The sequence below is a fragment of the Zootoca vivipara genome, chromosome 4, assembly GCF_965207765.1.
Source record: "Zootoca vivipara chromosome 4, rZooViv2.hap1.1, whole genome shotgun sequence".
Taxonomy (NCBI): Eukaryota; Metazoa; Chordata; class Lepidosauria; order Squamata; family Lacertidae; genus Zootoca; species Zootoca vivipara.
Genome location: NC_142587.1, coordinates 40,502,630 through 40,528,471, shown reverse-complemented (window position 1 = coordinate 40,528,471; position 25,842 = coordinate 40,502,630). Strand labels below are relative to the sequence as shown.

The 25,842-nt window shown below is 42.1% G+C and overlaps 1 protein-coding gene across 3 annotated transcripts; it reads right to left on the bottom strand.

Annotated features, from left to right (window-relative positions):
• Positions 1 to 1,735: 1,735 nt before the first annotated feature.
• MBTPS2 (membrane bound transcription factor peptidase, site 2) lies at positions 1,736 to 24,844 on the bottom strand. Of its 3 annotated transcripts, XM_035116445.3 has the most exons (12): positions 23,908 to 24,844; positions 22,310 to 22,349; positions 20,371 to 20,519; positions 19,468 to 19,606; positions 18,549 to 18,652; positions 16,985 to 17,112; positions 13,253 to 13,371; positions 11,948 to 12,128; positions 9,842 to 9,936; positions 8,198 to 8,399; positions 6,728 to 6,803; positions 1,736 to 4,100 (listed from the first exon to the last, which is right to left on the bottom strand). In XM_035116445.3, exons 1-12 carry the CDS (start codon positions 23,937 to 23,939, stop codon positions 3,878 to 3,880), a joined length of 1,488 nt encoding a protein of 495 aa, XP_034972336.3. In that variant the 5' UTR covers positions 23,940 to 24,844; the 3' UTR covers positions 1,736 to 3,877. The 3 variants fall into 3 exon arrangements, with proteins under 3 accessions (XP_034972336.3, XP_034972335.1, XP_034972339.1); XM_035116444.3 differs by lacking the exons at positions 22,310 to 22,349; positions 23,908 to 24,844 and adding an exon at positions 21,933 to 22,145; XM_035116448.3 differs by lacking the exons at positions 22,310 to 22,349; positions 23,908 to 24,844 and adding an exon at positions 21,933 to 22,126 and having other exon boundaries at positions 19,468 to 19,542.
• Positions 24,845 to 25,842: the final 998 nt, after the last annotated feature.

The window sequence follows — 25,842 nt, the reverse complement described above, 5'->3', positions numbered from 1 at the left end:
GTGAACCAACTGAATGCTGTTTAATCATTCCATTCCTTTCAGCTTCTATAAACCTTTCACAGGATTGGATATATTTCTACACCCCATACATACCTCCAGCACCACCATCGTTCAAGAGCAGTACAAAAAGCTGCATACTGTATTCCAATTCTTGCCTCTAGCGAGAATTATAAAATTCATAACCCAAAGAAGGGAATTGCCACATGCCTGGTCAATCGCTTTCACAGGAGCCCAGGGACTTCCTGGAAACTGGTCCTTGCCCAGGGGGACGAAACCAAGATAACATTGGGGAAACAGATAACTTATAAACTCTTAACTGGCAGCTAGTGTGTCAGCTTTTAGTATGCATGTAATTTAAACCTTGGCTATTGGAGCAAGGAAACCCTACGATCAAGCCCAGCTGTCCTCAAAACCGGCCAACAAAATAATCTCCCTTTGGCATTCAGAGTGATAAAGAGACCACTGGACATGTTAAATAGCATAAGAATCTGGTACCGGACAGCAGGAATTAAGAGCAGATTGCCATCAGATCACTGTCAAGACTTGCCTCCCAGCAGGAAATGAATTATTTAAAGCTCCATGCATTCTCATCTGGGAGGAAGCCGCAATGAATCCACTAGGACTTGCTTCCAAGTAAATATGATGTTCTGCTTAAATCTGCCCAAGGACACAGTGGAGATGACAGGTTTCACATAATATTCTTAGCATTTCTTCATAATTTAAATTTGGTTTGCACATTTGGTTGACAGTGATTCTATTGCAGTAAGTTTCTCTCTTGAGCTTCCCTCATCCACCATAGTGACGCAGATGTGAGCAGACAGGATCGAAGCTTGAAAAGCAGTTTTAAATCTTGCATTATTCAAAGTATGTCAACTGCTTAGTGAAACTAGTTAATTATTGAAACTCCTTTGGATAGCTAGTTACTGCTTGGGGCCAGGAGAGCAATTACATTCTATCTGCAGCAGACATAGTTTCTTTTAAGTGAGTTGCAAGGTCAAATATCTAAGATTATTAGAGAAGGCAGAAACACCATTTCAAAGTGTCTTTTGTCTGCAAAACCCTCTATGAATCAAAGAGAGAAAGTTAATTACTTTGTTTTGCAGGAAAGCTGCAGTTCCATCATGAATGGCATAACAAAGCAGAGAACTCTCTCTCTCTCCCTCAAATTATTGGAGTTTCCATTTATTTTTAAAAAATAAAAACCCTGTCATTTAAACTGTTTGACATTCACCATGTTACAAAATCGTATGAGCAGGAACCCCGCCACCAAAACAGAATAACTGTAATTTACACCAGTATTGACATGCATATTGAATATTACCTCAGTATTTATGCAGGAGTAGCTGAAAATGCTTGGCATAGTTTATAAAGTGTAGAGAGAAGATACATTCAACTTCAGCCATATTTCACTATGGTGTAAAGATTAACCATAAACCTGTGTTGATCACCAATATCGACCTTAGAATTCACTCCAATTTTGTTTTTCTGGCAGAAGCAAGTTAGAAGGTGAATACTTTGTGTCAGCCCCCAAACTCATAAATTCACTGGGCTGTAATCCAACTCAAAAATATGATACACATAAGCCTACTGAAACCATTCTAATCTGTGCTGGACTGTGGCCTGGGAAATTCAATGTTTGACCTTGTAGGGCCACTTTTCCAGCCATAGAACTATCAATACTGAGGTCTATAGATTTGCAACTTTTCTGTAAAGCCAATGTACAGCTGTTGTGTAATGGTGTTTCTAACTAAACAAAAAAGTTTATTTTTCTAAACCCAGAGAAAGGTAAGCATTTAATTATATGGTTACATTCATCACAATCAGATCATTACATAGAAGTAAACATATTAACTCTATATGCATCTGAAGTCTTAAAAGTAGGATTGGTCACTTAAAGAAACCAGCTTAGTATTCATTGTGCAGTGTGATCTTAAGCACATCTACTCAAAATGAAGTCTCATTCAGCTTAATGGACTTACTGCTTATTAAGTAAGTGAGCCTAAATTATGTACATTCTCTCTGAATATCAAACAGTACTTTTCCATCTGATACAGATTTTTACAATGAAGTATAAATTAGCAATGACACATCGTAATTTTTATATTTAAATTGATATCCTGCTTCTATGTCGTGACACATTCAAAAATACTTCCAACCAATTATTAAAAACACATAAACATACCATTATTTTTCTCAGATCAATATAGGCTATGAGAAAATCGAGGATCATGGTAAAATCATCTGCTTAAAGTGAACATTTTAAAAATGCAAATATAAAATAATAAAGGGGTGGGGAACCTTTAAAAATATATTTTGAATAATCAACCTATTGATGCAGTTTAAACAGAGAAAATAAGAGAACAATAATGCAGTGCAGAACTTCCCTTCTCATCTAGGGGAAGAAAAATTCCCATGCAAACGAAGGATTGCATCCTATCTACACCCACAAACATGCTGCAAGTATAGAGTGCAGAACTATGTATTTTAAGCATAAAATAAGGGTTCAGCATTTATCACAAACATTTCTAGCTCCTAATAACAGCTTGTAGTGATGGGACATGGGTGGCGCTGTGGGTTAAACCACAGAGCCTAGGGCTTGCCGATCAGAAGGTCGGCGGTTCGAATCCCCGTGACGGGGTGAGCTCCCGTTGCACGGTCCCTGCTTCTGCCAACCTAGCAGTTCAAAAGCACGTCAAAGTGCAAGTAGATAAATAGGTACCGCTCTGACGGGAAGGTAAACAGCGTTTCCGTGCGCTGCTCTGGTTCGCCAGAAGTGGCTTAGTCATGCTGGCCACATGACTTGGAAGCTGTACGCCGGCTCCCTTGGCCAATAAACTGAGATGAGCGCCGCAACCCAGAGTCGGTCACGGCTGGATCTAATGGTCAGGGGTCCCTTTACCTTTACCTTTTAGTGATGTCTAGGAAAACAAACTCAACATTATTCCTGCCCCAGTAGTGTAGCAAGGGGGAACAGTGGGGGCAGGCCTCCCCGGGCTCCACTCGGGGGGGCTCCACTCGGGGGCGCCCCACCCCTTGCCTCCGCCTGCGCACGCCGTACGGACATAAGCGGTCCATGCCGGTTGCCCCGCGAGCAGCACCCCATTACGGGCTGCTGCTCTTGTGTGGCAGCCCGAGAGTGCGGGTGACGCACAATGCACATGTCAGGACAAATGACGCATGGAGTCTGCAGGCACCGGGATGCTGCACAGTCAGTACGTGCTGCTGCTGGCGCATGGCGGCCCCACAGGCCGCTGTTTGCACACAGCGGCCCATAATGGGCTGCCACGCAAGAGTAGCAGCCCATAGCGGGCCGCCGTGCGCCAGCAGCAGTGCGTACTGACCGCATGTGCAGCATCTCGTGCATGCACACTCCATGCGCTGTTCATCCTGACGTGTGCGTCGTGATGTCACAGTGCATGCATCATGACGTCCCACCCTCAGGGGGTGCCTCAGCGTTTGCCACTCTGGGCAGCCAAGTGGCTCCATTTGCCACTGCCTGCCCCCTTATTTTGGAAGAGCAAGTTTTCCAGCGTACAGGAGCTTAGCACTGAACAATGACCTTGCTAGGACATCTAAATAAGCCAAGTCTAACTCTTCTCCTGCCTTTCCAATACAGTTTTCACAAATGATTAAAGAAGAAATAATTTAATCTTTAAGATCACAACCATCCAATCCTGAATTACTTAAAGCTCACAGGAAAGTAATCTTTCTTGTGCCATAATTTGATTGAAGCTGCTTGTCTTCTTCTTGTCCAAACACACACACACACACACATAGATGCACACACACACACACACACACACACACACACACAATTTCACTATTTCCCATGTGCCTAGTATAAATTATCAGATGTCGAAATGAGCAAAAAAATGTGCTATCGGGCTGTCACCACCCAAAGCCCTAACGCCACATTGGCAGCTAAAAGTGTGCTGCCAGAGAGCAAAATTAAAAAGCCAATTAGCTCCCTGTTTTGTTTTTCAACAACCAGCGTGCTAAGAGTAGCTTCCAGGAAAGAGTTTAATATCCACTGGCCATCCAAAGCAAAACAAGGGACTGCGTTGATTACAGCCAGCGCTCCAGAGAGGGAAATCAGATACCTGGTTAAAATTGGTTAAGGGGAATAAATAAGATTGCATTTTTATATTTAAAATATAACATATAGTCCAAACCTTGGAAACACAGTATTTCACCACACAACTGTTTTAACATGAATTGTATTGTCCACATTAGAGAAAGACTGGTAATGGAACACATAAAAACCCAGGAAGTATCTCCAAAACACTGTATTTTAATAATTCTTTGATATAGCATGCCACCTTAACATCAATGAACTGTGTGTGGTTTTTTCCAAATGACCTTCAAAACTCTTGCTCTATATTCTAACTTTCCTGCTCTCCCACCTCTTTTCCCTTGTTCTTAAGTTAGAAGCTTAGCGATTATATATACCAGTTTTGTGGAAACTTTGGCCCTCCAGATGTTGCTGAATTGCAACTTGCAAGCGAGGCCAATGGCCAGGAATGATGGGAACTGTAGTTCAGCAGCAGCTGGAGGATCAAAGGTTCCGCACACCTGGTATATACAATCAACTGCATTTCCCAAGTGCCAATCCTTAGGTAACCAAAATGGCACCCTGTACAAATGAGAGGGCATTATAATTTGGGGGGGGGGTGTCCTCAAGGACAGCAGATGTTAGGGTTTTTTTTCTAAGTGAGAAGGAAACCCCAAACAGCTCAGTGAGGATTGAGCATATGCAGAGGGCACAGAGTACAGTATCTGTGGCAGGAAAAAGCAATGGAGTCATGTATCTGTGCCATTTATATGTATCTGTACCGTTTACATGTAAACTGGGAGTGCTGTATTCTTTGCATAGAAAAGAGCACATGGCAGAGAGGAGGAAAACCTGCCCTCATATTGCTGCATTCCATTTTAAAAGATTTGATTCCCCCCCCCCCCAAAGACCAGTTCACTTCCTGTATTGGAGCTCAGCGGAAAACGAAAACTCATTGCAGCAACAGAACACTGCAAGTTAAAAGATTTGGCTACAGGAATGAGGTGGTTTCACTGCCATCCTCTACGTATGCCATTTCATGAAAAGAATAGCCCATGCCCCACCCTTGCTTTATGCACACACACGTGCTCTATTATCACATCAACATTTCTACTCTCACTTCTGCGTACATACAGTATTTCTTATTCCACATTTCATACATCCTAGAGCAGGGTTCCCCAAACTTGGGTCTCCAGCTGTTTGTGGACTACAGCTCCCACCATCCCTAGCTAGCAGGGCCAGTGGGCAGGGACAATGTGCACTGTAATCCAAAAACAGCTGGAGACCCAAGTTTGGGAAACCCTGTTCTAGAGGATAGACGAAGGGTGTGCTTCTAACTTGGGAGACCGATCCAAATAAACCAAAAGCTGAGGTTTGGCCATGCCATCTCTATTCCATGCCACAGTTATGATCACCAAAAGAACAAATGGCCATCACTTAATTTACAGGCAAACCTATATACCATTCCTATTCATGTAGAGAAATTTATATATTGCTCACAGTATGGTACTTATTTGCAAAGTGCAGTGAAACACGTTAATGGGTATAATTTGTTACACCTGTCAGCCACAAGCACTATTTAGCATAGGCATGAAAGACTGCTGGACTTGGCAGTGTCTTGCATCCTACTGGCCTATCCATCACTGATACAGCCTTTCTAATGGAGTTATGAACAAACAAATTGTTTAGTCAAATAGCCTTCAGCTTCAACACAGTTAAAGCGGCTAGAGCAGTGATGGGGAGCTGTGGCCCTGCAGGTGCTATCAGACTCTAATTCCCATGAGCTCCAGCATGGGCAATGGTCAGGAATGATAGGAGTTGGAGTCCAAAAACATCGAGAGGGCCTCAGGTTGCCCTACTTGACTGAGCACTGCTACAGCATGATAAAAAGACAAGGCAGTGCATAGAGTTGCAGGACAATCCTTACTCCTCAATAAGGCTGCACTAATGGTCAAGCTAAAGCATCTTTAACTTGCCAATGGCTCCCATCCCTTAAACCAGGGGTCAGCAACCATTTTCAGCCATGGGCCGGTCCACCGTCCCTCAGACCATGTGGTAGGCTGGACTATATTTTTTGGGGGGAAATAAGAACAAATTCCTATGCCCCACAAATAACCCAGAGATGCATTTTAAATAAAAGGACACATTCTACTCATGTAAAAACAAGCTGATTCCCGGACCGTCCACGGGCCAGATTTAGAAGGCGATTGGGCCAGATCCAGCCCATGGGCCTTAGGTTGCCTACCCCTGCCTTAAATCATTGAATACCGTTGAGTTGGGGAGTAGTGATGTTGTCCATTGATGTTTGTTGTTGTGCCTCACCACAACCACTGGTATAAACAGAATATAGCACAACACTGGTAACAAATCCTTAGTTCAATAATGTAGCAGGTACTGCAGTGTGAAAGGAACATTAGAAAACAGGACAGAGGTGCTAGGATTAGAATCTTGAAATCTACCACTATATTTCACATACCTTAGTGGAAACCCTTAGTTGGGAGCAATGTATAAATGTAATAAGCTTTAATTCTAAACTAAATCTACACAACCTAGATAAGATCAATCTCTTTTTTGAAAAATCAAATTGTTTTGGTCCTCAAAAGTCCGTTTACGTATCAGAGATACAGTATTTGCAGTGTCTTCTCTAGAAAAGCTGACACAAATAACAAAGGATACTTGCAAAATGTTTCCATTACCACAGGCAGATCGATACTGAGGAAGCTGTGTCGAGGTACAAAACTGCTGAGACTCACTTTAAAGAATAACAAAAAAGAAAGTTTTACAAGCCTATGAAAGTGAAGAACATTTTGGCAGAATACAAATATCTCTCATTTCTGAGCATTCATGACAAATACAGCTTTTGTTTCCCTTTACTATTGCCAATGCAGTCATACGTTAGGGAGCTCTATTTTATGAGAACATTCGGCCTAAGAATATGATGTGCTTGTGGCTACTTTACAATTGCACTTCTTATTATCAAAGACTATACTGCAAATATTCTTATTTGAAGTACCACTGACGCAATTATGACAGCAGAAAAGGCAGCAACAAACAGGAAATGGATTCCATTCCAACTCCTCATTTTGTTTGGTGTCGGAGCTTAACTTCAAGCTAGGAAGGAATGGTAAGGAAGGTAAAAGTAGGAAGAGGAATAATCTACATTGTTGAGAGCATTATCCCTGTTCTTTGATATTTGTTTTTAAGCCTAAAGGCACAAACTTTAAGCATTTAGAGTAGTCTGATTAAAAACACAATTTGCTGCCAGAATCAGGGCTCTTTTCTTCTTCTTTTCTTCAACTTCAACTTCTAGATCCCTGCTTCCTCAAAGCAGCACAATTAAATACAAAGTATATAATTTTGTTTTTTGTAAAAACAACTAAAACAATAATGTATTTTCACAGCTAATGAGTTCAGCTTTGCCCAGGAATAGTATCTTTCAGCCTGGGTGAATTGTTTTAGAATTCCCCCTGAAATTAATAACGAGGGAGACACATGTCCCTCATCAGGGAGGGCATTCCAGAAGTAAAAAACCACCACCAAGAAGGCCCTGTCATGGGTAAAGATATTAGTTTAAATAAATGGCAGCAAGTTAGACAGCCTGTGGAAATCAAATGGAAGTGTGATATGGGCATATCTAAAGATTTGGTAGCAATGTTTTCAGATACCTGAACCATACCACCTACCTAGGGCCAATTATCCGTTTATGCATCCCCAAGTATAAAATAGATTGTTTGAATCAACAGGTATGAAAGGCATGCTTACAAAATAAAGCCCAATTTCTTTAAAGTTTAGAGAACTTTAAACCTTTTCCATGTTGCCACACCTAAGTTTTTTTAAACTCATGAATCAGGGGCTTGGGCTACATGACCCTCGAGGTCCCTTCCAATAACTTCATTTACTGCAACTGCTCAAGGGGAGGAAGGAAGAGTGGAGTGCAGTTTCGAGTCTGACTCAGAAAACAGGCTCAAGAGCCATCAACACCCTGTAAGGGCTCTGGCATATCACACAGATAAAGCACTGCTAAAGGGGTGTGTGTGGCTGAATTCAACGGAAGCTACACCAGCAACTTGCCAACAAATTTCCTATGAAGTTTACTTACTCACATGCTCAGCTTTGTTTATAATCTCCCCGCAAAATCATACCAACCTGTATACTGGAGATGCAGCGGGTGCCCAACAAACAGCATATCCATCTGAGGTGGGTGTTTCACTCGGATAAGCCTAGTTTGGTTTTCCAGAGAAGGCGTCACACACAAACTTGGAACAAACTCCCTCCGGCAATCCGTATTGGTTCGGCAAAGTTGGCTGGCCTCAATAGCTTTCCGTGCTGGCAGACAGGCATACTGGACCTGGGATGTTACATAAACATTCAGGTAGAGACTATAACAATGGAAGAAGAGCTTGCTGGGTCAGGCCTATGGCCCATCTAGTCCAGCATCCTGTTCTCACAGTGGCCAGCCAGATGCCTGTGGAAAGCCAGCAAGCAGGATTTGAGTACAAGAGCCCTGTCCCCTGCTCTTCAGATGCATTGAGAGCAGAGCCATCATAACTAGTTAGTAGCAATTGATGGCCTTCTTCTGCATCAATCTGTGCAATCCTTTTCCAAACCCACCCAAGTTTGTGGCAATCACTGCATTCTGTGGGAGCAAGTTCCATAGTTTTAACTATGTGCTGTGTGAAGAATTGCTTTTATATGTTCGGAATCTTCCAACACTCAGCTTAAATGGATGTCCATGAGTTCTAACACGAGAGAGAGAGAGAAAAGCTTTTTTTCTATCCACTTTCTCCCTGCCATGTGTAATTTTATAAACTTTTATCATGTCGCCTCTTTCCTTTTCTCTAAAGTGAAAAGTCCCAAATGTTGAAACTTTTCCCCATAAGTGAGTCACTTCATGTGTGCACAATCACAAGCACTTTTCACTGCATGTGTCTTCTTCAAACACAAAGCTGGACTTCAGGGAATGGCTGTGAATCAGTTATTCTAGTTTTGACATGCATATCCTTTTTATCACCACTTGCTCCAAACTACAGCTCCATAGACATAAAGGATCTTCTTGACATTACTTATTAAAATAATTTATGAACTAACTTTCATTTTTAAAAGAAATGCCGAGGCAGTTCACAGACAGACATACACACACACACACACACCTCCCAGTGACAAAATATTGCAATAAAACAAAGTTAAAAATATTGATCAGAGTAACCAGGCCAAGTAACCACTGTTGGCAGAAACATACAACAGTTAGAGCCTGCCAGATCTCCACAAGGAATTGTTCTAGAAAGTAATTTATCACTGTGGAGAAAGTAATCACTCTACAACACTGTAATTATGGGCATGGCAGGCTGTGAGGTGGTTAACAGGACTTCTTTTGCAGGCCACTGCTGCTGCACTGGACCATAATGGAAGAAGGCTTTCCCTCTAGAAACCTGGCCCCAAGCTGCTTAGGACCTTCAAAACCAGTACCCACCCTTAAACTTAGTTAAATGGCTTCCAGTCTAGCTCTCTTAGCTCAGCCTTTAAACGTGTGTGTCAGGAGGTCACTGCAATTTGTTTGCAAGGAGGAAAGGATTCAAATGGTTATGTAAACAGAAGAAGTATGACTGCTCAACTTCCTTATTTCTGTTTCTCAAGTACACAGATTGTATCATGAAGATAATATGTTTACAACTGGATTAATATGCCAAGTTCAGTTTAAGAGCCCAACTCCAACATTTCAAAACAAACTTGTGATGCCTGTCAACCATATATATTGGTGTTTGGATCTGACAGTTTGCACAGCTAACTTACCGACTGACCGTTTAAGTTATTACTGTATGAAAAGCAGACGTCTGTGAGGCTGTTGTTGCTACAACATTCAACAGTGCCGTCAAGTCTTTTAAAACCTAAAGAGAAACACAACTCATTATTAGATTTTCAGAAATCACAGCTTCCTAGATTTGTACTCCCGAGCAAAGAAACAAAAGACTCAACAGCCACCACTATCCTTCAGAGAAGATGCAGTTCCCTGTGGCGGCTTCATGCTTTAGTGAGAAATGTTGCCATCAAATCATGGCGGAGTTATTTCTCCCATATACTTTTGTGAAGGTTTTTTGAACAGAAAAAATACAGTTCAATTGGAATATCTAGATACTGTCAAGGGTACTCAAATCAAGTTTGGGGGATCAAGCTGAATAAACCCACTTGAGCCCTTGTCTTTGAAGCTGTCTCTGTATTCTAAAGTATTAATACTGATGCATACAAGACCCTTCGGATCTGTTATTCTGAGCAAGGATAAAGGATCTGTAAATGGTTATATCCAGAACCCTTACAAAATTACAGTTAAAGGTAAAGGTACCCCTGACCATTAGGCTGGGGTTGCAGCACTCATCTCGCTCTATAGGCCGAGGGAGCCAGGCGTTTGTCCGCAGACAGCTTCCAGGTCATGTGGCCAGCATGACTAAGCCGCTTCTGGTGAACCAGAGCAGCGCACAGAAACACCATTTACCTTCCCACCGGAGCGGTACCTATTTATCTACTTGCACTTTGACGTGCTTTCAAACTGCTAGGTGGGCAGGAGCAGGGACCAAGCAATGGGAGCTCACCCTGGGGATTCAAACCGCCAACCTTCTGATTGGCAAGCCCTAGGCTCTGTGGTTTAGACCACAGCGCCACCCGTGTCCCTAAAATTACAGTTACTAAGGGTTATTAGCAAACACACATGGACAGACAAGTTGACTGAAAACTAACCTATGTCTGCAAGAAAGTTGTAGGTATAGCCGTAGCTAAATCGAATTACATTTATCAATGCAAATTAAATAGACATATGCCTGCTGAGTATTTTTACATGCACAGCTACAAAATATTTAAACCCCAAAGGCTCTATTTATTTAGATTCATGTTTTTATGCTGATCTTTTTTTGGCCAGAGGAGAATCTCAAAGCTATTTATAACAGTAGCATAATGAAAAACTGTAATTAAAGTTTAAACATTTTTCACCACAGACATAAAAATATATAAATCCTAGAAACTCAAGGAGCCAACTTGTGGATACAGGACAAGAGATGAGTGGAGATGAGGAACACCCTCTTGTCATTTTCTAACTGGCACGATGCTACATCAGAAAAGAAAAACAGGTGATGGAGATCTTGGATAACTAATAAGTAGTAAAATGTTATTTTGTGCAGTGTACACTTAGCCTCATAGCCCAAAGTTATAAGATGCTCCTGCTAAGACTGCCTAAAGGGACTTCATGGACTTAGATGGACTTCAACATCACTGCTGTTTTGAGAATATGATGGCACAGATGAGGGGTGTAAAGAGCCCAGAAACAGCCCTTTATGAAGTATCCTATTTGCTACTTAGGAAGCCTATGAATTTAGAAACAGCTCTACAAGGCCAAATCCTTATTCTACAGTAGCAATGTCCCAATGTTGAGCAGGACAAAGGGAGGTGAATCTGCCCCATTTGCCAAGGTTAGGCTGCTCTTCCAGTTGTCAGGGTGCAGGCTACGGTTTGCGCTGCAGAAACTAAAATCACATGACTGGGTTACTCATCTATTTGTTATCTGGCTTTGATCCATCTTAAGCAGGCAGCCACAGAAAGAATGTATTAGGCAGGCAAGATATATGCACAGGCATTTGTTTAGATACTTAAATATTTCCAAAACCAATTTTCAATAGAGCCTGGTGGCTAACAAATTCAACATCACAATAGTATTAAAATATATAACAATCCCCATTCCAACCCTGATCACAAGATTAAAATATTGCCATAAACCCCCAAATTCCAAGACAGCCATCAGAACTAAAGCATCAGATATACCAGGGGGGAAATGGCCAAAGGCCTTGTTTTTACTATCCTTAAAATGACTAATAATAATAACAACAACAACCAACAACATAGAAACGACTATACCTCTAGATGGGTAGCTTAGCTGTTGTAGCACTGATGTCTTTATGCAATAGCCTGTTTGTGGCTTCAGAGAGATCTTTCCCAGGCAGGAATTCCAGTCCTCCACACTATGAACTGAGCAGTCTTGCAGACTGGTGACAATGTCACCAACAAAAAGCCCTCTGGGCCCATTAGCAGGAGAATCCTAAGTACAATAAAACATGAAGCTGTAAAACCTGTATGCACCCTTGTCCCAAATAGTGCCTGGATCTCTCCGTTTCTTGCCATTCTTCCAAAATACAGAAGGAGTAACATCTCTAATGGGAGGGGAACAAATAATATTCCTAAAAATAAAATAAAATAAAATAGGACTATGGCTGGGCGCAGACCACAGTCAATACACACTTTGGATTTCATGAATTGCTATCACGCAAGATATGAAGAAAAATTTAAAGTTTTGACAAAAGATGAGACAGTGCAATCAATGCATCTCAGTTAGCCAAGCACCTTACTGCGAAATTTTTGCTGCCATCTGTCTCCAAAAGGATCCAAAGAAACCCACCTTGACAATTTCCTGCCTTCCAGAAGAAGCACAGCAACTTTCTAAAGTGCTGTATCAACAATAAACTATTTAAAATTAGGCCAAGGACAAATTTACTTGTGACGATGACTGCACTGGAATGTATGTATCTATTTCTGCCGGGAAGCTTCTTTTTCAGGCCCTTTGGTTCAATTATGATTACTTCTGATTTATTATAGCTCAGTTGGTAGAGCATGGGACTCTTAATTTCAGGGTCATGGGTCCGAGCCCCACATTCGGCAAAAGATTGCTGCATTGCAGGGGTAGGACTAGATGACCCTTATGATCCTTTCCAACTCCACGATTCTATGATTATCTCCCAATCTTTATTGTTTCATTACATGAATGCACCACCCTGCGCCATCAATGGGCCCCTGCCCATCCCAGTATGCAACATCAACTTGGCCAGTCTCACTGCGCTGTCTACTACTAGTCCACAGTCTTTGCATCAGGACTTATCATAACTGGTGCTATGAATTTTCTAAGGAAGCTCCAATGGCAACAGCATATCGTTTCTAGCTCTAGGACAAGGAGTACTTTGAATGGGTCAATTAACATGGAAAATTTAGCAATTAGAACCATATTATGGAATAGGGAAGAGCAATTTCACCCAGCCCCAGGGCTCCATGAAGCAGCAGCACCAAAAAGTTTCCCAGCACACTTTTGGAGAGGAGTGAAAGAACTGCAGGGCTTGGCTTTATAGATTATGGAGGGCTCTTTCTAAATACCGAGTTATTTAGGGCTCTTACCTCTGTGAGTTCAGTGACGAGTGCCCCAGCACCAGTGTAATAAAATGGGAAAAGAATAGCTGGCAGGAAGAAGAGGACCACAAGACTTGCAACTCCAAGCACAAAGTTATGCCAGACTCCTATAAGGGCAGAAGGAGCATACGTGTTAAGAAAGGAAACCCACCCTGGCTATTGGTGCAACGAACAGCAGATGAAACAGAATCTTAATTTATTAGAACTAGCTTCTAAATTGACTACAATGACAAACAGTTAAGGGGAGAGGAATAAACCATACAAGTTATACGTCAAGGCGGAAGGTTTTAAAATTAAGATCTCAAAGACAAAGGCAACACAATCCAAACCCCACTTACATGGGGGTAATCCCCATTGAATGCAATAGGGATAAAGTCTGGGTAGATGTGGTTAAGACTGTACCAGCCCTGACTAAGGCTGTACCTGGCAGAACTTCCAAGGCATCACTCTTAATAAACAATGGACAAAGCAGCAGCGCACAGGAATAAATAATGAATGGGAACCAATCCAGCCTCAAACACAAAGGGGCCATTGCTGCAATGACGATAGGTGGGGTCTGTGAAAGGGATCCCAAAGGGAAGATTGAAGTCTGAATGAATACTGAACAGACCCAAGTTAACCTTTGACAAGCGACCACATGATTCACAGTATTTCAGCAGAACACTGTTCGGAAGGATGGGAGAGATAGCAAGGACTCACAATAAAGAGTGTGTTTTCATAGCTTTTGGGTGCCATAGCTAGTTCCTTCAGACTAAACTGATCCAGCCACAGGAGGAACATAAATGCAGAAGGGTCACATGTTGCTAGACCACCCTGCACACCATTATTTGGACATAAGAGTGTTTGAGAGCTGGATTTGTATAGCAGCCAGGAGTGTGAGCCACTCTCGCCTCACCCAAGTCACAAACTTTTAGCCTTAGTCCCCATCTGTAATTGAAGAGGGTAATACTATCCTACTTTACAAGACTGTCCATGTAAGTGAGAATTAATATATACATATTACTGCAAAAAAATTGAAAACAGATATAAGTAATTGCTAAGTGTTTTATCACTACTACCAGTTTCAACTGAGCTTGCTTTCAAGTAACTGTGCCAAAATTGCTGTAGCAAAAGAGTTTAATATAAGCAGTAAGGCTCTACATCAGAGGTGACTAATTTGTGGCTGGCAGGTGTTACTGGGCTCCAACTCCCATCAGCTCAAGCCAGCACAGCCAATTTTAAGGCATGATGGGAGTTGAGGTACAAAACATTTACCACAATTCATTTAAAAAAAAACCAGAAAGGTTTACAACAATTATACACAAAGGTATGCAATAAAAACAAAATTAAAAAGTTAAAATCTGAAATTAGCTACTATGGAAAGATGCATTCTTAATCTCCTGGCAGAATAGAAAAGTTTCATCGGGTGTTTAGAAGTTGGCACAGAAGGCCCCTGCTTAATCTCTATTGGCAGAGTATTCCACAGGACTGGGCCATTAACACTAAAGGCTCAGTTTGATGTTATTGTCAAATGAGCCTTGACAACTCAGGAGATGACGAATGAGGCTCCTGCAGATGATCTGAAAGGCCAGGAGTTAGCCATCCTTGCTCTAGGGTGGCGGTGGGGGATTGCTCAGTAATTTCTTTTTGCAAATATAGCTCTGCGAAAGAAAAGAAAAAGAAAAAAGCCTCTACGAAGGGGCAAGTCTCCACATCATCACCCCACACCCTGGACGTGAATTAACTATCAACGCAGACAAACCCACATACCACTTTGACATGTCTTTCTTCTTCATAGAACATTTTGCCTGACCAGAGGTGTAATTCTTATTTCACATTTCAACCAACAAGTTACTGCAGAAGCCAAAAGTAATTAAACCTGATGACAGATTCTTGCTATGAATGTGTTTTTACATCATCCTTGCACTTCAATCCCAGTTTTCATTTCTTTGGATTTCCTTGAGGCTTAGAGTTGCCATGAAGAAAGTAAAACAAATCAGCCTGTTTATAATTGTGTAGCTAAGGGTTTGTCTACATTTCCATTACTAGCTGGCTTTAATAATAGTATTCTCCTCCTTACTGTTTTAAATCACATCTAGCTTAAAACTAAATTGGCACATAAATTTAGCCAGAACGCTAATACTCCTTGCTCGTAAGCAAAATATCCATGAACGCTCAAATTAAATGGGTGATTGAGCCATCTTATTTTCCATTTGAAGCCATCCCAACACAGAAATTTTGCTCTTAACAGTCTATTTCAATTAGCAAGACAGATTGTATTCCACCATACATCTGTCTGTTTCATAGTTGCCAAGTCTCCCGTATTCCCTGGGAAACCCCCATTTTTCCAGCTGTTCCCAGCCGAAAAAACAGATTTTTTTTGTTTCTTCCCGGTTTATTCTGGCGCGGCGGCCATTTTTGAACTGGGCGGAGCATGCTCAGAAGCGACTTTTGATGCTGCTCTGCCCAGTTCCAAAATGGCTGCAGCACGACTTCTGGTGCAGCGGCCATTTGGAACTGGGCAGAGCAGCATCAAAAGTCGCTTCTGAGCATGCTCCGCCCAGTTCAAAAATGGCGACAGCGCTACTTCCGGTCTGCTACTTCCGGTCCGATCCCTTATTTTTCCGGCAGGAACTTGGCAGGTATGGTCTGTTTTTCTTAAACAACAACCCATTGCTGGCATGATTGTTCTTGTAGAGCTAAGATGCATGTTTTGTTGACAACTCCAGTACCTTCGATTACAGACCCCGATGTATTAAGCTTGAAGGAGTGTGGGTACATAGCCCAATCTAGAGATTTATGAGCCCAGAGATCTAGATTTAGTTCCGGCCTCTGCCCACCAAACAGATAATCGGTGGGAGGGAAGAAAGAAAGAACTAGATTTATTTTTGGCCCACCTGGGAGAAGATGGAAGGAACCTAGTCAGCACAGCAGGTTACTGCTACGTAGGATCCCTTGATTCACTGTGGAAGTGGGAGCAGGGAAGCTACAGTGGTACCTCTACTTACGAATAACTCTACTTATGAATGTTTCTACTTACGAATGGAGCTCCGTCCGCCATCTTGGATGCGGTTTAGATAGGATTTTTTTCTACTTACGAATTTTTAGATAGGGTTGCTTCTACTTACAAATTTTTTCTCCCAATGCACTCCTATGGGATTCGACTTACAAATTTTTCGACTTACAAATGTGTGTTCGGAACGCATTAAATTCGTAAGTAGAGGTACCACTGTATAGAGAAACATTGCCAATTTGTTGCAGCTTGCATACCCACAGAAAACACTATCTACATCAGATATTTAGGGCTACAGCTTCCATTGTGCTAGAGAATTTGCAGGGCACCTGGTTAGGAAATCCATATGTACATGCACACCTGCTGTTGGATTAGGCCAGACTCATTGCTTGGCAACACAAATATCTACATCTCTGTATTTTTGCACATCTTTTCTTCTTTTTCTTTTTTTAATGCAGTCGAGTTACCTGCATTTGGGGAAATCACAGGAGTCTGCACACCCGCAGTGCAATGGACAAGCCTCACCCTGGGAAAACCTCCTTCATGATCAGGTAAGTATTATCTTTGCACACCTCAGCTCCAAAAGGCTTTGAACAGCTCCAAGGCTATTATATCACCCTCCATTGCTCTACCAGGCACCTTCAGATTCCATCTGCAACACCAAAATGTTCTAAGGAACACACAGCACAATTTATGCTATACGTTACGAAAAGGACAAGTTATTTTACCTGCACAAAATATTCTCAGCTGCTGGATTGGGGAAATGAGTTGCAAGTGGGTGGTGAACAGATCAACAAACGCCCCTGGATAAACAATAAATATAAAGATTCCAAATCCGTTGAATCGAACCTGCTCTCTAAAAGAAAAGGGAATAAAACAAATTTGCAACACTGAATCAATTATTTATTTAAAAAATTGTATACTGCCTGTCAGACAAGGTTTTCCAGTCATAAGAAATACAAACAAATGCACAATTATGTTTAAAATTAGAAAACAATCAGTAGCCAGATAAACATAAAAGCCATAGCAGTAAGCAAAAAGCCCAGGAAAACAAAAAGGTCTTCAGCATGCATCAAAATTGTAATAGTTGATGCATTCTGGGAGAGCTGGAGGTGATTCCGGAGTATGGGTGCCACCACTAAATAGGCTCTCTTCCTGGTTGTTGCTGTCTGGACATCTGCAAGATGTGGCACATCTTGATTGCAGTGACCCTACAAGTCTATATGGGAGAAAGTGTTCTCTCAGGTAACTTGGCCCTGAATTCTATAGGGCCTTGTAAGCGAATATTAACAGCTTGAACCTGATCCAGTAGCCTGTGTAGTGCTGTGGTCTGAGTGTTGGACTGGAACTTGTGAGAGCAGGGTTCAAATCCTAACTCTGCCATCAAGCTCACTGGGTAACCTTGGGCCAGTCACAGTCTCTCAGCCTAGCTTATCTCACAGGGTTATTGTGAGGAAAAAATGTATGCCACCTTGAGTTCCCTGGAGGAAAGGTGGGATAGAAACATACCAAATAAATTAATAGGCAGCCTTCCAGTCCTTACAACAGCCCTGTAAGGTACATTAGTATTATAATGTTGTACATGAGAAAGTGATGCTTGCTTAGTAATCTCAAGGCAGAGGCAAGCATTGAACAAGAGACTTCACAGCTCAGTCTCTGCACCAACTCTCTGGACAGAGGGTGGATTTTAAGAGAGAAAGGTAGAACAACAGCTTTAAATGTATCAATAAGGTAAAAGGGGTGGCAGAAAAAAATAAGGAGGCTGCTGAGAACCTGAGAGTTAAGAGGTGCGATTGAAGGAGATTAATGGAGAAAGGAAATTATTCATTACTCTGGGCCAGATCCCCTTTCATTAATAGCAGAAGTAATCCCTGCCCTATCAGGCTCACAGCAGGTGTTGAAAGCTGAAAAAGAGAACAGTCAGAAGCTGGCTCTGCAGAGTTTGGGCTGCCATTTTTCACTGCAGCTGTCCACACAATGACTGGTCTTCTTTCCAATTTACCTCATGAAGCTTCGGGGCCTACTAGGAGCAATTGGGGTTAACTGTACTGAAGGCTTTACACAAGTGTCCCAAGGGTGTTTGGGAAAAGAAAGCTTGTGGATATCCACCTCTGAAACTAATTTCAAAGACTGCAGTTCTCCATCACCTCATCCCCTTGCTGAATCTCATTTCGGTTGAGGGGAGGTTAAGTAAATGCTCACTTATAAGCTCACATGGTATCATATTCACATGTAATTAAATCCTCCAGGACTTTTCTCATCACAAAGTTAAGAAAAAATGGGCTGCATTACCGGATAGCTGCCACCCCATGGCCAACTTCATGTATGACACCACTGATAAGGATAGCTGTGAAGAAATAGGACAGCTGGCTGATGGGAAGATTTACACCAGGCACCTGTTTTCAAAAGACACAAGAAGATACAGGATAGCAAGCAAGGCAAAGACAGGCCCTTATGTCCCACCTTTCTCTTCAAGGAGCTTATGTGCAAGTTACCCCATTTTTATCCTCACAAAAATCCTGTGAGGTAGGTTATATGGTTACATGGTGGGGATAGGGCTCAATGTCACTAACTCCTGGTAGAAGGCATGCTTGTAAAAAATGTACCTCCTATTTTATCATTCAGCATTCATTGTGTTGCATGCTTGTTGTGACGGCAAATAAGAGAGCATATGGAGTGTGTCCTTAATTCCCATGTCTTAGTAACTCCACAAGCAACCTATACATGCCTACCCAGAGGAAAGCCCCACTGGGTTGAATGGGACTTATGCTCATATAGGTACGTATAAGGTGGCATGTACATAAATAAGAATGTAAATAAATTATTTGAAAGGGATGCATTTGGACACATAAAGTTAGGGCCTTTGCATCAGCTACTCCAAAATTGTGGTACGGTCTTCTCCAGAGGTGCTCAGCTTTGCATCATTGCTAGTACCTTTCATATTTTTTTTTAAGGATTGCCCTTGTTGAATAAAGTGCTCCCCACTCTGGACTACTATTTTTAATTCTGTGTTTGATTCACATTGTATTTTCAGCTATTATAAGCCACCTTGGCGAGGTGATCTAGAAACAGTTTTAAGTAAAATTATATATGTATTTTAAAATGCTATGTTTGGAGACACCCTCTATTGAAAAGGAGATGCCTTCTTTGGAGGTATTGGTTTAAGATTACAGTCCAATGCTTAAATTGTAAGTAGAGCCATAAAACTCACCACAACTTGCAGCATCTGATCATTCTGGCCGGCAGGCCCTTCGCTTAGCATCTGAGAGAGTGTCTGCATCAGTGTCTTCCCAAGGAGAAAAACAGAACCAAACATAGCAGCTATGCCAAAAAACATTCCCGCACTAAACCTGAAATGAAGGCAGAAATGCTGTCATAAGTAGTGGATTCCTAAACTGCGATGATGCTTTGTTGGAACTGCCCAAACACCAATGAGCGCACACTAGTGGGAACTGAAGCCCTGCTTCCACCCTCAACATCAGATGCCAAGACCAATTTGGCATACCCAACCAGTACATTCGCTATTTAGCCACAGGGGTGTGGAATCTTCTTAGCCCAAAGGTCACATTTCCCTTCTGGGCAAGCTTTTGGGGTGCAGGGTTAGAGTGGGCAGAACAACATGTGAAGTTTTACCTTTCTACACTAATCTAGTTTCTTCACACTCTCTAGCCTCCATCTAGACAAGCAAGAAGCATTATTAGAGTACCAGAACACATTCCAGCCAAGCAAAAACACTCCAGGAAGATGTAAAGCAGAGCTGGTGATGTAAAACAGAGCTCAGAAAGGTGTGTGTCCCAAAGACCAGATAGAGGGACTTGAAGGAGTGCATTTGGCCCCCAGGCCTGAGGTGTCCCATCCCATTTTACAGGGCAACTGCCTTATCACTCCTAAGTCTTCAATATCAGCAGCATGCATCTACCGTATTGCATGTGAAACCAGTCACATACACACATAAAAAGGCTATTCAAGTCTAAAACAAAAGGCTATTCTATTTAGCTTTAAAATATTGTGTAAGCAATCAGGCTCAGAATGGTAACTGTTATTACTAGCAGGATACAAAAGAATTTCCAGTAATTGTCTCACTAAAGCCTGAATTATAGTTCTAAAACAATACCATAGATAAAGAAGTCTGGGTTTCCATCTTCCCCAATTGTAAAACAGGCGGTTGAAAAGCGCCGTCTGCCATCGCATGTGAAATGGAGAGATGGTTAGACCATAGTATGTGAGCCAGTCTTCGTAAGATGTCTTCAGGGAGGAAGATGACTGTAACAGAAGGGAAAAAACAGTGAGACATAGAAGTTATTTCACAGGAGTTTTTCAGGCATCTCTATTGCAGCCTTCACAATTTATTTTGTGCTGATTTGTCCCCCCGCTGTCCATGTTGCATTTGCTAGCTCTGTTTGTACTCTCCCACTCCAAGGATGGGCTGTTCTTTAGGTCAGGTAAAATTACAGCTGTATACCAGAGCTTATGGACAGACACAACTGTACAATTTTACACATCATTAGCTTTAGTATAACATACGTTGAACCTAAGCCAATGCGGCGGTGTGGGGAGTCAGACACAAATATATAATATAAATATAGTGTCACACACACAATCTATGAAACTCACTTCCAAATTAAAAGTAAAAAACATAACTTTTCAAAAAGAAGACAAGGCACACTTCTTAAAAGATGCTAGAATCCAAGAGTGAACAGCAAATCACAGAATCATTTAGTAGAATGTGCTACTAGTATCACTTTTATTTATCTATTATATATACTGGTATGTATCACCTTTTCTTTCAAGGAATTCATCTTCACAACAACCCTTCACAGGAAGTTAGGCTGAAAGCTTAGGGTCACCCAGTAAGCTTCATGGCTGGGTGGGGATTTGAACCCTGGTCTCCCAGGTCATAGTCCGGCACGCTAACCATTAAACCACACTGGCTCTCATGCTGTGTGTGTGTATATATCTTTAATTTTGCATAGGTATCATTAGGTCTACATCTGTCTTCCTCTAGCTACACAACTAAATCCTCAACATGCATAGGAATCTGTGTGGTCTGTACACTACAAACGAAACAAAATCCAGTGTATAGCTATAGACTATGGAAAGGCCCCTGTGCAGCTCTGCTTCTTGTGCACAATGGGCATAAACAGGGCGCTTGGATACAGATTCCCGACTCCATGTGAAGAGAGGCATGGTGGGTAAAAATGCAAAAGCATTACTTCATCTGTAGGAAAAGGAGCGTATCCCAAGACTTGAACAATCAGTCTTATTTATCTTGTGCCTCTATAAGCTGCACGACAGGCAAGCATTGAACAGGAAAGGCACTGGACAGCCGCACCTGCTGAATTTCTGCCTGGCCTTCTTGCAGCAGTTAAGGGCTGTCGCGGGAGAAATCACTCCTATATCCGTACATCGCCTTTCATTTCAGCAACTCCCGCATTACACGCCCCCTAGTGACGGAGCGTGTGCACGGAGGCATTCGAGTGTGTGCGTGCAAAATCTAGACTTTAGATTATGGGGAGGAAGGCGTATTGCAATCGTTGGGTATGCCACTATAGTCTTATATTTGCACCATCCATACAGTTTCCTCTTTCTCTAACCTTAAGCAAGTTAAGTATCGTTCTACAGTTCCCATAAAAATTCCTTCTCTAGCAACCGAGGCTGGGAAAGCGCCCCTCTCACCTTCAATGCGGTGTCGGCCAGGTATACGGCACACCAGCCCCCCAGCACGCAAACCACCACGGGCATCGGGATCATGTCAGCAGCAGAAACGACACAAAACCAGCAAAACGAGCCAAGCAAAAAAAATTAATCCCTTTACATTCCGGAACAAAGCGTCACACGGAACCACCGCGCACCAAGCACATTTCTTGAGCAGGAGGCTTCCGGATGCAGCACCCGGAAAACACGTGCCGCGTGCTGAGCATTCTCTACATCCCTCCCCCTAAGCACGTCTATCAACACTTCGGGTTCCTATTTGCAAGTGGTACAATTATCCCTGTGCGAGGGAAGTATGAATAATAATACAGTTTATAAAACTACTGTAAAGGCAAACTTACTTCGGGTGCAGCACTTTCCGATAATAGATAACAAGCTCTCCTAAAAATAAAAATAAAAAAGAGTCAACAAAATCTATATAAAGGTTGATTTTTCTGCTCTTTTATTTGCCCTGTTCATACGTTTTGGGATTTTCCCCGGTGGGGCTCTTGACTTTAAAAGCCGCGTGGCGAAAGTGAAGTAACAAAGACAAAGGAACAAATCGTCGCCTATTTGTTGTCCCTCGCCCAGGCTATTACAAGCTATGCCTAATTCTGTACTGGAGAGTGTACTTAAGGAGTTTGCATGCTTTCAGAGTGTGTCACAGTCAGAAATTCAGCAGGAATAACCGCTCAATTGTCAATATATAGTGGCGAGGAGGCTAAACCTGTTAAATTTCTACCTGCTGGGCATTTAATCATCATCATCATCATCATCATCCCCCTCAATCTGTGATGTCAAATGAGCAAAAAGGGGTTTTGCTAGAAGATGATTAAATAATTAAAATCTACAGGTCTAAGGCACATAAATTATTAAAATCATTTGCCATCTTTAGATCGGCTGATTTTTATTTCTGCCTGCCGGGACTCGTCGTGGGGCATTTTAAAGCACAGCAGCTGTCAGACAAAGACAAGAAAACAGTCACTGACTCCTAGCATCTTTTCTGTTTCTTTAAGATTGGACTCCACGAACCCGAAGTGCAGGTTCCAAAACCAAACTAACATTTTACCCTGCTGTTGCCCCGGAAACAAAGAGAGACGGCGCCCTCTGCTCGAGCGCGTGCGCATGCCTGGATCTTGTTGCGAATTGAGAAATGAATTTGCGGTGGGAGCAAAAGGGATTAATTATCAATCTGATTTACAATAAAAGAAAGTGACGTTGCTGATTATTGTTCTTTTAAGGAAGCAGTTCTTTCAAATTAAGCGCTTATAGGAATGCGGGAGGTGCGGGGCTCTCATGAACACGCTCATTTTTAAAGTACAGTAACTTGCCCACGTCAATCAAAAGCAATCACGTCAATCCAATAAAGCCCCCTCTTTCGCATCCGCCCACCCGTTGAACCTGATTGGGCTAGAGGCGGAGCAGCCCAGTTCATTTTCCTGCGCGCTGATTGGCACAGCATCGGGCCAACCAACAGCTACCCCGATTGCTGTTTTCAATGGATCCTGGGAATCGTAGTTTTCTGACGGTGTCTGCAATGTGGGATTAGGGCCTTGTCCTTGGAACTATATTTCCCAAGAGAAGCCCTGGCGCTATGAGGCCCGGGATTGCTACCCATATGCAACATAACCTTAAGGCATGTTTAGTTGGGATAAAGGCTGCTTTGAACCAGCCTGGTGCAGTGGCTGTGGGGCTGGGCTAGGACAAAATTTCCTTGCTCAAATGACTACTCAGTTATGAAACTTCCAGCCTCATAGGCTTGTTAAATAAATTGATAATACTGTGTTGGGTGAAGGTGCTCCCTGTGTTTAGGATTTCAACCTTGCAGCGCTGCTCTATGCATATTTACTCAGGAGCAAGACTCCTATGGGATTTGCTTCCAGGTAAATGGGCACAGGTTTGCAGCTGCAGGCTTCTGTTTATAAACAACATTCCAGCGTGTCACATGCACATTGCCTACCTTATCATCCCAATAGTGGATTTATGGTCCATGGGGTGCTGTGCACAGCTCCTTGGGGTGCTCCTGTTCCTTCACCTAATTAAACAAGATTTTGTCAAAATGAGATGATGTTAACCCTGTTTCTGCCTTTGTACTTTACTGTGCTCCCCTCACCTCCCCAAACAATTTGGGCCAGACAGGAAGAAAGGGTGGTGATCATTATGCCTCTGAGCTGAGTGCTTCCCACCCCCACCCTCACCCCACCCCACAAAAACCTACAATTGGATTAATCAGGAAAAAGTGTTGTAGAATGGCCTTACTGCGTCCCCCATCCTCAGCATCTTCCAAAAATCCAAAGAGGTTGCAACTATCCTACTTTTCCCTCTCCTCTCTAATATTGTCCCACAGCAGCTGCCCAGGTAAACCCTTCCTTCAGCAGTTAAGGGGAGGAGTTAGCATCATAGCCAGCTGGAGTTGAAAGTGGATGGGCCCTTTCAACTCCACAAGTGCTCTGTGTTGCAGAGTTAGAAGAAACATTATTCTAGGCCCTCTGCCTCTGTCAGGTTGGTGACCCACATTTAAGAGGTTGCCTGCACATTATGTTTCGTAACTTTCTGTCTAGAAGTGCAAAAGACTTGCTTTTAAAAAAAAAAAAAAGTTCAGCGCCTTTTGGCTCTGCTGGCATGGGCCCTGGTACAATTTCTCCAATTTCACCATTATAAACGTGGCCTTGTTAGGACCCCAGGGATTCCCATTGCCTGGTGACCAAACAACTCACTTTTCATTCACAGCTGTGACTTCACTGATAGGCTAAAAAAAAAAACCTGTCAGGCAGGAGCAGTCAGGCTGACTCGTTTAGCAGAAATGACTTAGAAGGGTCATTATACAGTACTTCATACCTTTCTTTCTAGAAAGGCTAGAGACTTTTTTTAAATGAAAGTTCAGAGTCTGCCACCCCTCTTCAGGGCCACCAATGAAGGTCTTCACAGGAACCTTTATGGAAAACTCTGCCCTAATGGACCTGCGTCCATTGACTTTAATCAGGGAGTAGGAGAAATGAAGAGTAGAAACAAAGCAACAAAGTAAAATACTAGGATTCAACTATAGCAGTTCATTATTTTCATGTTCAAATGTATCCTCACAGCTAACAATGTGTACTAATAATTTGTGGGGGTCCTCAGTAACACAGGGGCCTAATATGCAAACTGCATATACCTGTAAATCTGGCACTGGGTATGTCCTGTTTTCTGCAGAGTCTGAGCTGAAGATTTGCCCTCCCAGAAACACATGGACGTATTTTCATTTGCAAAGTAGTATGGTATCTTAAATCCTATAAAAGGTGTGTTTCTTAAGAACCAACTTTTGCTTTTTTAAAAATTGACATAAACAGAGTGTATCAGAACATATGCTGAATGCTTCTGGAATCACATGAGACAGGCTCAGAGATGGGGGGGTAGGGGAGATAAAAAACAAATGTAAAGTTACACAATTTAGGCTGTAATCCTATACCTGACTAAAATTCTTTAAGGCTGAAGTAAAAATTGTTCAGAATCACAAAACTGAAGTTAGTGAGCTGTGTGTGGTGTGAAAATAGGCTTTGAAAGAATATAATTTTTATTAAAAATACGGTATATGGAGTTCAATATCCACACCATGGATATTACCAGTGCTTTGTTAAAAAAGAAAGAAGAAAAAGAAAAGAAATAAAGAAAAGAAATAAAGGTCTGGTACTCAACATGAAGTTGTTACAGTGTGCCACACTTTTAACATGGGGTGTGTGTGTTTTTTGACAGTACTGCATACCCTTGAGTACCCCCAGCAAAGAAACACTGACTATTACCTGCACATAATATTTCCTTGTCTATATATTAAAACGTGATGATGATGATATAGAGTTTATTGTAATAAAAATTCACAAAAGTTTATCTCACAAGACAAACTTGTAGTTGTGTTATG